Below are 12,719 nucleotides of genomic sequence, written 5' to 3'. Positions count from 1 at the left end.
AGTCTCAAAAGTGCCAAATGAAGGAAAGCAGGTTTTTTTTTTTGTTTTGTTTCTTAAATAGTGTTTTTCAAGTTAGCTTTTTACTAGTTTCTTTTTTTTTTAACTTGTGGGTATTTTTACTATTGTTTTTTAATTGCTTATTGGCTGGTCTTGACAAAACACCCAAAAGTAGCAAACAGGGGCAGAGGGAAGGAGGGAGCCTGGCATCCTCTGAGCTTCTGTGCAGGGGTGAGGAGAGGAGTCTATTGGATTGGAGGTCCTCAGGGCCTGGAGCTGAGGTTTTTAGTGTGAAAACAGGAAGACCTATGGGACATTGCTGTCCCTGACTTGTTCTTGCCTCAGATACCAATGGATGGTTGAAGATGCAGGCAGGACCATCCTGTCGTTGCATAAAGAATTTTTGCAGATCAGTTGCGGCTCTAGTGAAGGCACAACTGATTTGATACTGGCTACAGGCTCATGAGAGGAGTGATTAGAGTTAAGGCTGTGTAGGTGCTTCTCCCTGTTGGCTGATTCCCATGTAACCAGAGCTGTGTAAAAGTTGTTGAGAGCAGTGAAGGAGGAAAGCAGGTGTTTTTCTTTCCTCTACAGTAAGTAAACAACAAACAGTCTGTAAACAGAAATCATGCTGTTGTTGAAAGGAGGAAAGTGGAGCTGGTCATGAAAGTGCTTCTGGTGATGGTTTGCTATGTCTGTGCTGCTGTGGTGACAGCAGATCCCAACGTGCCCCTATTTAACCAGCATCACTTCAGTTCCTTGTTTTCAGGGCATATTGGGTGATAGAAGGGATTATAGGCTTTGGAAGTGTCCACTGATGATGTGGGGAAGGTGTCACCTCTCTGCTGTCTCCTAGTTTCCTTTCTCCCCATTGGCCTGTGCTTTTTTTTTCAAGGTCACCATACAGACTGAATCTTGAGAGGATTGTCTTTTCTCTGAGTTAGATTTTTGCTGTCTTTTAGGGGAGTGAGAGAGAGAGAGACAGAGAGAGAGAGAGGGAGGGAGGGAGGATGCAGTTGGGGAGAAGGTACTGAAGAGCACTGTTATTTTCCTTTAATGAAAACCATTGTGGATTATGGAGATATCAGGACATCTCTTCCATATTCCTACCATACTTGATGCCATGATGCCACATGACCAGGAGTAAAACAGGAGATTGATTTAGCTCTTAGAGTGCCAATGGAAGCTTGTTTCTGGGGTATTTCCTGGGTCTGAGTTGATAGGCAAGCCATCTGTGTTGAAAAATCTTCTGATATGACCACATTTGTGAGTACTTAATATGATGTATGATGTATCTGTGACTTTCTCAAAGAGATTAACTCAAGGATGCGTCTAAACTTACCAGTTTGATATAGTTGGCAGATTATAGGGACAAAATCATCTTTCCTTTTTCATCAGCTTGCACTATTTCTTCTTTTCTTGGATACAGTTTTAAGTTACCTATGTTTTATTAAAGACCTAGACAATTTTTCTGAAGTCAAGTTATGGAAGAAATTACTCAGAACAGTTAGTATTTGAATGAATTAACATTTATTCGTCACAAACCTCTTCCTGAATACAAAATTGTGTTTGTGTACTATAGAATAAAGGACAACAAGATATTGCACAAATACCTGTGGGATGTCTGACTTTATTGTCTCACTAGTAACATGATGAGAGATCTGAATTTGCTTGCCTGTTCATCATATGTCAATAATAATATTTAAAAAGCCTAAGTATTCAGTGCTATATTTTGGACAGTTTTTTCAGACAGTAACAAAGTGTTGATATTTAGAAGTAATACAGCCTCTTCTCTTACCTCATTTCTTCTTTGAGTTTGTCAAGTATATTCTCTAAAAATAATAAATTGGAAACTGTTTCAGTTGACTTGCTTTTACTCTGCTGTGCTTTTCTAATATAAATATGTTAGCACAAATAAAAATCGGATCACTCTGGAAGTATGTAATGTAAAATATTAACAGCCTTTTTGTGCATTATTAGAATAATTATATATAGTCAAGACACTACAGTGGATATACATCTTGTAAAATATTTCCAGGGTCTATTTAGCCAGAGCTGCTAGGCAGCATACAGAGCACAGCACCATAATGTGTAGTGTAGACTTTAAAGGAGATTGCAGAAACAAAGTGGTCAAGATAGTCAGAGAAAAAATAACCGCTATGTGTATCCCAAGCTCTAATCTGGCTCAGGTGCAAAACCAAGAAATGGATAAATATCTATCTTCAATTCACTCTGTAATGAATTTCAACATTATATCAACTCAGCACCAAATGCACAAACTTATAATCCTCTAGTGGTACATCTTTTGAGATCTCCCTTGCATTAGCTGTAACTTTTACCTATTAATTCTCAAAGTTACATGCTGTTGCGATGCCTGCTGTTTAAGTAACAAATAAGAACTTTTCAGTAGTGAAATCCTTTATTTTTTACCATCTCTGAAGTATTTTTAATTTCTGCTTCAGAGAAAATGATGATCTGAAATATGTACAGAGGTCAGAGGATGTGCATGTTCCAGATTTACATTTTTGAAAGGGAAAGTAGTATCTGTGTGTTTCTGAGCTTATGTACATTTTTGCACTGCAATCACTGACTCTTGCTCAAATGAAGCCCTTTGCATTTGTATTCCTAGTGGAATAAACTACTCGCAAAGTAGCCCATGCAGAGCGGTATGATGGAGTATGTAGTCCAGAGGATGTAGTAAAAACTCTGCTGTTTCCCAGCGTTAATTGTTACCACAGAATTATCACACTATATTCTTGTAAAAGTATATTTCTATGCATTGGTTGTTTTAAGAGAGATGTTTGTGCTGCTGGGAAATGCCCAGGACTGGGGGGGGGGGGGGGGGGGAAATAAATCATCCATCATATAATTGTTTGGAATGTTGTTAACTGTGCAATTGATTGTACTTCTGGGCTGGGAGGAGGAGGTGGTTAGAAGGGGTAAAGACCAAGGCCAACTGATGCCATCAGTGTTACAGAACTCTGATGGTGAAACATCCTGATGTGCCACCCACAGGACTAGGTAAGCACAGCAGTCTTGGGTCTGAACACAGTGGTGGCCTGGGGCTGGAATTTGAGCACAGCTACTATAGGCAAGAGAGGAATCAACAAAATAGATTTAATGAGACATTCATAGAGATGTGTCATTCATTCCTGTGTTAATCTGTAGAGACCTGAACTGAGAGAAAGAGAAAAGAAATTTGTATTGTGTGCTAGATCGGAATATTCTGGTATTTTAAACTGTTAAGGACATCCATATCATCTTCAGAGATGTTTCAACTGGAGTCTAAACTAGTGTTGTAATACTACTACTAATGATGATGATGATGATAGTTATAATAAGAGTAATGAAAATATGAGAGAGAGAGAAATAACATCTGAGAGAAACAAGTGATGAACAATACCATTGCTCACCACTGCTGACTGATGCCTAGTCTATCACCAGCTTTCAGTTTGATCACTGGCTCCAGATTATATACTGGGCGTGATGTTCTATGGTATAAAGTATGCCTTTGTCAGTTTGGATCACTGTCCTGGCTATTCTCTCCCATCTTCTTGTGTACCTTCTCACTGTCAGAGTATGGGAAACTCAAAAGTCTGTAATTTAGAGTAAGTACTAGTTATCCACAATGAAATCATCAGTGCGTCATCAACATTATTCTCATATTAAACCCAAAACACAGCACTGTACCAGCTAAGAAGAAAATTAACTCTAGTAAAAAAAAATAAAAAAATCCAGGACCATAAGTTTCCTTAACAAAATCTCATACAGGAATAGTTTGAATTGATAATAGCAGGGAAGTACTGCAGGTTCTCAAAGATCTTTATTTCATGCATGCATCATATATACCAGACAATTTTTTTTAATGTGGTGGTTTTCCACCATGTAACTCAACTTTAAACATGCATATCAACCAGTTGAATCAAGTTACCTTATTCTGAGACTTTAAACACTCTTTCCCTTTCCTCTAATAATGCCCTAGAAAAGTAAACAATTTAAGAAGTTTGTGCTTAATTGAAAAAGGAATACTAATACCAATGTGCTCTTCAGAAAACATCTAATATTTATTTTACCGAGGATTAGCCACTTGGCTTCATTTGCATTCCTCCCATTTCTGTGTTTGTGCAGAAAATCCTTCATCCTCTTTCCCATCCCTGAAAGAGGAATAAAGAGTTACATACAAAAGCATTGCTGTCAATAAATTGCAAGTGGCAAAAAGAAACTGAAGTGTGTCTGATGCTGGTTTTTGTGCTTCTCTTTTCTTGCTGCTCTCATTGTGATGCTATCCAAAAGGGAATTTAGAGCTCTAGTCATTGAGATGGTGTTGGCTACCGATATGTCCTGTCACTTCCAGCAAATCAAAGCTATGAAGAATGCTTTGCAGCAACCAGAAGGGTGAGTCACTTCACAAAACAGTGCAGTGAGGGGCTGCATTTCAGCTGGTGCTTTGCCAATGTGTTTAACTTCAAAAGTGCCTCTCCAGAGGCCCTTTCTTTCTTTGATATCTATAGCAATTTTCTTTCTGCTGTTGAATTTTGAATTAATTCACTTAGGAAGCGGTGGGCACATGCCTGTATGCACATCTATATTCTGTGCTGGTGGCCAAAAGCTTTCAAATGTCACCATTGTTGAGACCAGCATCACTGAGCATTTTCCTGCTGGGTAACATCAAGGACATGATTCATTAGAGTGACCTCTATAATTGAGTATGAGTTAAAGATATTCGACCTGCAGAATGTAACTTGCACTTTGCCCTTATGCAGCTGGTATCAGCTGACACCCCTGGAAGGAGCCTGCTTCGTAACCAGAGAACAGATGAAAACTTGAGATCCACTGAGGGAAGGACTGGAAAATTACAGATAGAACAGTATGGGGGAAGCCTTTTATTCTTCCCAGTATGCCACTGGGACCTGTAATATTTTGTCCACAGCTCTTCCCCAAAAAATTCCTCCTATATTGCTCTGAGATGGTTGGATTTCACACTGGACACAGGTATGTCCAGAGCCTCCCAGAATTATACCTCTATTAGAATTATACCTATGTCAGAATTACACCTGTATCAGAGCAGGGTGTGGCTAGCCACTTGATCCCCTCAGAAACTACAACTCTTTCAACCATTTTGGATAGCCAAAAAGCAGAATTAAAAAATGAGATCACCCATACCAAGAAAGCATTATTTACTGGGTTCTTGGGCTAGCCTCTTAGGTTATGGTCATAAGAAATCACCAGCATTTATTTTCTGTGAAATCAGGGTTCCCTTCTGTACTCACAAAGCATTTTCTATCAGTGAAACATTTATCATTTATTTTGTAGACTTGTCAGAGCCCCAGAGATCCCCATTGTTCATTACAGTGGGATGATAGGGACCATCTTCTCTTCCAAGCTACATAAAATACAGCACCGATGAAATGGGGAACAGAGCAGCTCTTCAAGACTGCTAGTGTGGACAAGTAAGACAGGAAAGTTGCTGAGCAAGGCTGAGCAATATTTCTTTTTTCATTTCTTAGTATCTCTTTTAAAACAGGAGTCATGTATGTTGGAGAACTAGGACAGTCTTTCAGCGTTGTCTGATTTTATGATCAGGGAAACCACTTCACAAATATCCTGGTCAAAGATTCTAATTACCTTATTTCCTGTAGGTAAGATTTTTTACTTTCTTTCCTGCAACCGCAGACAGTTAATTTTGTTGATCCTTTGGGTTTTCAGAATTGACAAGCCGAAAGCCTTATCACTGTTATTACATACAGCAGATATCAGTCATCCCGCCAAGGCCTGGGATCTCCATCATCGCTGGACCATGTCTCTGCTAGAGGAGTTCTTCAGACAGGTAAATCTAGGGAAGTTATTTTCTTTTCTGCAGTTGAGAGGGAGTGTGTGGGACTGGGTAAGGAAGTAGGAAAATATTATCACAGTTATATTGCATTTTCTCTGATGTTTTTAAGAACCTTCTAAATGATATGAAGCTTTCTCCTCTAGCACCATTAGCACTGGCTATTATGCCTCTTAGGAAGCTAGTGTCTGATACATTCCCTATATTACTTACATAGTAGAAATTCTAATTTGGGAAGCTAATATGCCTTTCAAATTAGGAAAATATGGAATATATGTCACTCTACTTAGCTCTAGAACCATAACACCATGTTTGTGTAGCTGTACTTTATAGAACTCTACTTATATTGTTGTGATGGATGTGAAAAAGGCTTACTTTGCCCTTACTTTAAAAGAAGTTAACTGATAAAAAATATAGTTAATAATGGACCACCTGTTGACAGACCCACAAATCAGACAAATCAGTGAGCTCTGTGTGATAGTTACAAGGTTCTCAAGTGATTAATAAAATACATTTAAAGAATTAAAAAAAGGTATGATCTAAACAACAGATCACTTAAGGAGTGTACAGAATACTTTTCTCCAGTATGAATTACTAACCTAAGCAATGCTAGCACTTAAGTGCTTATTTTGCCTGCAAAGTCCAATAACTTCATGTTCTATAGTAAATCTAAAGGCAAAAGGGAAAAATATGACAATTCTTTAAGAGTTCTGACAATTTTAAAAAATGTTGCTTGTTTTTAAAGGCACTGCAGTAATCCCCCCCGCCTTTTTTTTTTTTTTTTTACAAGGATATTGCAAAAAATTTGCTCTAAAATTAATCCTTTGGTTTGTTTTTCAAACCAAGAATAATTTTACTGGGTGGAAGCAGATAGCTCATACCTGCAACTGATTCTGTCTTGCCACCCAAGAGGTTCATGAAAGTAGGATGATTTTATCATTAATTTTAGGGGAAAATCTGTGCATATTTATGCTTTTCTAGCTCAAAGTTATACTAGATATGTTAAAATACATGACTGCCAAGGACATGTAAGGGAATTAAGATTACCTCACATTAAGATGTGTTACCACAAAACCTGAGTTTTGATTTATTTTACACATGTAATGAAGACAAAACTATTATTTTATATATTTAAGGGTATTTTAATTTCAGCCAAAAAATTCTACTTTAGTTTTGTAAGATGAATAACAACACTTTTAGATGAAGCTATATATAAAACTCATATTCTAATTCCTAATTCAGATGCAGTATTAATTTCCTCTTCAGGAAAACCATTAAGCTTACCAAGAAGCATGGATTTGTGTTCATTGAAGTTATTTAGTGCTAGATCAATGAGTACATCCCTACTTGACATTAGAAGAAGAACACACACGCTTCTCACAAATTGGTGTCCTTGTTTTGGCCAGGACAGGGCTAATTTTTGCAGTAGCCAGGAGGTGGCATGGCTAGGACCTGGAAGTTATTCTATTCTGTCTCACTTTATTTTCCAGGGGTGGAGGAAGGGCAGTTTAATGGGTTGGGGTGGTGTTAAGTGAACATTTGCATGTGAATCACTTCCTCTCTCTTGAACTTTCTTATCGCATTGATGTTTCCAGCAGATTATTGTTATTTCAGTTGCTAATCTTTACCTTTTGTGCCTCCAATTGTCCTCTCCAGCCCACTGCAGGGGGAGGGAAAGGGAAAGAGAGGAGTAAATGATGGGAACATGGTTTGGAGTTTTTGGTGGGAGCACTAAACTGAAGAATACCATTCCAAAACCAAAACAGCCTATTTTGGCACCCACTGTAGGACACAAAGAGATAATAACAGATGTGGACACAAGAGTGTTCCAACACAGAGCGTTGGAAATAAATTTGATCTAAGCATTAGTTTTACTATGTATGGAGCCACTGGTCACAGTGTTGCTTGGTCTGTTCACAAGGTTGTGGTACCTAACCCTGGTAGTGAAGCAATGCAACTGGGATCCCTGTCCCGGGATGTGGGAATTGACAAAGGGATTGGAAAGAGGACAGAAAGTCTTAGCCTCTGGAGCAACTCCCATCAAGTGTGAGAGAAAGGTATACATTCTTGCAAGTATGTTCTAGTAGTGTGGTCAAACAGGGGGAAAGCTGTGGAGAAATGTGTCCAGTACCTGAGCTGGAGGTAAGATAGAAGGATTCAAATAACAAGCAGTCCCTTGTAAACTCAGATCAGGTCCAGTTTACACAATCCATGTGGCAGAAGTTTGTGTGCAGCACACCATTGTTGTAAACCAACTCATTAGCATTGATGTCAATGAAAGGAATATAACAAAGAGGGATTCAGGTGACTACAGTACTATGGCAATATGAAATAATTTTTTTTCTTCCTGACTGCGGACAGACTTGAAAGATTCAAGCATATTAGAGAGGAAATGTCCTATGCCCCTCCAGTATGGACCACAGTCTCTGCTTTGGAAGCATGCACTCACTGGCTCAAGACAAAGGGTTTCCCACCATGAGATAACATGCAGTTTTACTCAGCCACAGAGAAGACATGATGAAGTTGCATGGAAAACCTACCTCTGCCCTAGCAGCACAGGTGTGTGAATTGAGAGGAAGGACAACTATCACAGGAAATTCTTCAAGGATAAATGCTGCTCCAGTTTCCAGTGGGCCAGTTGTCATACACAATGGAATGAAATGTTACTTCTTATCCTCTTGAAAGGACATCCAGTTCATATACACAAGACTTGAACAATGACTACTATGACTAGAACTAGAGGGGCTCTGCCTCCAGCAGGAGGAAAGTGACAACCAGATCTATTGGACTGTGTGGATATGATGGCTTTAGACCTGCAAGAGTATAAGGCTTTAGTTGACATTGACACACAATGTACCCTGTTACCATCAAGGTTTGTAGGGGCAGAATCTATCCCTTATTTCTGTGGTGACAGGGGAATCCCAACAGATGACAGTACTGGAAGCTGAGGTGAACCTGACTGGGAACAAAAGGAAAAATCACCCCATTCTGATTGGCCCAGAGGCCCCCTGTGTCCTTGGCATAGATTAACTCAGGAGAGGATATTTCAAGGACCCAAGACGGCATTGTTGGGTTTTTGGGATAGCTGCTGTGGAGACAGAGCTGAATACCTTGCCTGGTCTCTCAAAGGATCCTTCAGCTGTGGGACTGGTGAAGGTCAAAGAACAACAGGCACCAATCACTACCACAACAGTGCACCATCAACAACACCGCACCAACCGGACTCTGTGACCCTCATCCATGAGATGATTCGTGGAGAGCCAGGGAGTGGTCAGCAAGATTCACTCACCCTTTAATAGCCCCATATGGCCAGTGTGTAAGTCCAGTGGGGACTGAGAGTGGGCTATTGTATCCTAAGCAAATTCACACCACCACTGACAGCTGTTGTGATGGATATTTTGGAACTTGAGGATGATCTGGTGTCCAAGGCAGCAAAGTGATGCCACCATGTACATTGCTACTGCATTTTTCTCAATTTCTTTGTCAAGAGAGTGTAGGACACAGTCTGCTTTTATCTGGAGGGGTGTCCCATATGCCTGGAACTGATGGCCCCAGGAGTGGAAGCATATCCCCACTATTTGTCATGGACTGATCCAGACTGAACCTGTAGAGGGTGAGGCTCCAGAACACTTGCAGCACATTGATGATATTATTATGTGGTACAACACAACAGAGAGAGTTTTTTGAAAAAAAGAAGGTAATCCACATCCTCTTGAAGGTGGATTTTGCCATAAAGCAAAGTCAGGGGACCTGCCCAGGAATATCAGTTTTTAGGAGTAAAATAGCAAGATGGATATAATCAGACTCCTGTGGATGTGGGCAATAAAATACCAGCTATGTCCCCACCAGCCAGCAAGAATGAAACACAAGCTTTCCTCAGTAGCGTGGGTTTTTGAAGGATGCATATTCCAGATTACAGTCAGATGATAAACCTTCTCTTTCAAATGACACAGATGAAGAAACATTTTGTGGGGTCCTTAACAGCAACAAGCTTTGTAACAAATTAAATGGGAGATTCCTTGGGAGAGATAGGCTCAGTTAGGATAGGACAAAATGTGCAAAATGTGCTGTACACCACAGCCAGGGAGCATGGTCCTTCCTGGAATCTCTGGCAAAAGGTACTCTGGGAGACTTGAAGGTAACCCCTGGGATTCTGGAGTCTGGAATACAAAGGATATGAGGACTGTTACACCTCAACCGAAAAAGAGCTACTGGCAGTTTATGAAGGAGTTCGAGCTGCTTCAGAAGAGATTGTCACTGAAGTCCAGCTCCTCCTGGCACCTTGATAGCCTGTTCTGGGCTGGATGTTTAAAGGGAAAAGCCTTTTCACACATCATGCTTCACATGCATGCAAAGTGGTTTGTGCTGATCACTCAGAAAGCTCAAATAGAAACTCCAAACTGCCCAGGGATATTGGCCTGAAGGCAAAATCACAAGTCATGAGTTGGCCTCAAGGCAAAAATTTTAGACTATCATCATCATTGGAGGAGGAAAAGATGACATGTGCTGAGGAGGTTCCACCATATATAATCAGCTACCAGAAAATGAAAAGTCATGTGCACTCTTTACTGATTTCTGCTGTATTGTAGGAATATACCAAAAATCAGAAGCTGCTGTATGGAGTTCTGTGTGATGATTGCAGAAATTAGACAAGGTGGATCTAGGCTGCAGAGCTGTAAGATGTCCAGCTGGCTTTAGATTTTTTCTGAATGAGAGAAATGACCAGTGGTAACAAATACTCTGGGGGTGACCCATGGATCAATGGAAAAAGACCAGTTGGCTGTGTGGAGTGAACCCGTCCTGACTGCTGAAATGTGGAAACACATTGCTGCCTGGCTTGTAAAATGAAATCATGTAAATACAAGTGTACCTAAGAACCAGGCTACTGGAGAGCAATGCAACAATGGATAGGTGGATTGAGCTGCCAAAAGTGTTTCAGGTGAATCTGGATTGGCAGAATAAGGGTGAATTATTTCTGGCTCAGTGGGACCCATGATGCCTCAGGTCACCAAGGAAGAGTTACAGCAGGGAGGAGATGGGATTGTGATTGAGGGTAGACTTAACCATGGATCCTGTCTCTCAGGTTATCCACAACTGTGGGGTATGCACTGCAGTCATGCAGGCCAAGTGGGTAAAGCCTCTGTGGTATGGAGGACAGTGGTTGAAATATAAATATGAGGAGGCCTGAGAGATTGGTTGCATCACACTCTCTCAAACCCACCAAGAAAGTACTATGTATTTACAGTGGTGGAAACAACCACTGGAGATGTGCTCTGTGCTTCAAGCCACTGCCTGTAATGCCATCCTGAGCCTTGAAAAACAAGTTCTGTGGCAACATGACACCCCAGAAAGGACTGAGTCAGACAACAGGACTAATTTTAAAAATCACTTCATAGACAGCTGGGCCAGAGAGCACAGTATGGAGTGGGTGTGTCATATTCACTATAATGCACCAGCCTCTGGGAATATTGGATAATACAGTGGTCTGTTAAAAACCATAATGAAAGCCATAGTTGGTGGGACATTCAAACATTGGGATCTACATTTTGTGGAGGCCATCTGGTTAGTCCATACTAGAGGCTTTGCTAATTGAGCTCCCCCTGTGCAATTAAAACCTCCACATACCATAGAAGGGGACAAAGTCCCTGTAGTGCATATGAGGAATATGTTTGGAAAGACAGTTTGGCTTAGTCGTGCTCAAGCAAATGTGTGATTGTTTTGCTCAAGGATCTGAGTGTACTTGGTGCATAATGCAGAGTGATGGGGAAAAATTATGTGTACCTCAAAGGGATTTTTTTTTTTGGGTAAAACAGTCTGTAATGTTGATCTGTATAATACTGGCTGCTGAATGACACTGACACTGTATACCATAACCACCATGGACCATGGATATGGACTGCTCCAGATACACCAGTTGTGAACTCCTGTTGCAGCTTGCAACCACCCAACAGCACACCAACCCTTCTGCCCTTGAAGACATCTAGGATGGATGGAACTCACAGTCATGGACTAAATGAACTCACCAGGCATCTTGGAGGGATGGCCATTGGGTGCAAAAATGATAATAGTTCTTATAAGTACATACATACATACATACTTTTTTTTTTCTGTATATATATGTATAGTGGGAAAGTGTAGAATCTGGGCATAATGCAAATGGTATAGAATAAGGGGTGGGTACTGTTCTGGTTCTGAACAGGACAGGGTAATTTTCACAGCAGCCAGAGGAGGCATGGCTAGGACCCAGAGGTTATTCTATACCACTTCACATAATTTTTCTGGGATGGGGCAATGGCCTTCTGGGTTGGGATAATGTGGCAGCAGTCAGGTTAGGCTCCATGCTGAGCATTTGCATGTGAATCACTTGCTGTTCTCTTGTAGAACTTTGCTATTCATATTGTTGCTGTTACTCTTTGTTTTCTTATCTCATTTATGTTACCAGGAGATTCTTCTTAAGTTATGATCTGTATATTTTTTATGCCTTCAATTCTTCTTTCCAGCTCACTGCAGGGGGAGTGGTAATGGAGAGTGAGCAAGTATTGCATGGTTTTGAGGTTTTTGGTGGGAGCACTAAATTGGAGAATACCATCCCTAAACCATGGTGTTGAGAACTACTACTAGCCAAGGGGATTATGGCTATGCTTGACCTAGGACTGGACATTTATTTCCTTATGGTCACTGCAGACCCTTTTTCCTTTCCTTTCCTTTCCTTTCCTTTCCTTTCCTTTCCTTTCCTTTCCTTTCCTTTCCTTTCCTTTCCTTTCCTTTCCTTTCCTTTCCTTTCCTTTCCTTTCCTTTCCTTCCTTCCTTTCCTTTCCTTTCCTTTCCTTTCCTTTCCTTTCCTTCTTTCCTTTCCTTTCCTTTCCTTTCCTTTCCTTTCCTTTCCTTTCCT

At 40.5% G+C, this 12,719-nt stretch overlaps 1 protein-coding gene across 2 annotated transcripts in view; it reads left to right on the top strand.

Moving 5' to 3' along the window:
• The window catches only part of PDE1C (phosphodiesterase 1C), a 217,241-nt gene that overhangs the window by 160,804 nt on the left and 43,718 nt on the right, over positions 1 to 12,719 (top strand). For both annotated transcript variants that reach the window (XM_062498241.1, XM_062498250.1), the window contains 2 exons: positions 4,291 to 4,392; positions 5,704 to 5,824. In XM_062498241.1, the coding sequence (XP_062354225.1) occupies positions 4,291 to 4,392; positions 5,704 to 5,824 (223 nt within the window). The remainder of the gene's footprint in view (positions 1 to 4,290; positions 4,393 to 5,703; positions 5,825 to 12,719) is intronic.

The sequence above is a fragment of the Cinclus cinclus genome, chromosome 1, assembly GCF_963662255.1.
Source record: "Cinclus cinclus chromosome 1, bCinCin1.1, whole genome shotgun sequence".
In the NCBI taxonomy this organism is placed as follows: domain Eukaryota; kingdom Metazoa; phylum Chordata; class Aves; order Passeriformes; family Cinclidae; genus Cinclus; species Cinclus cinclus.
Note: the sequence above shows the minus strand (reverse complement) of the source record. Positions and strands in the feature narration are given on the sequence as shown.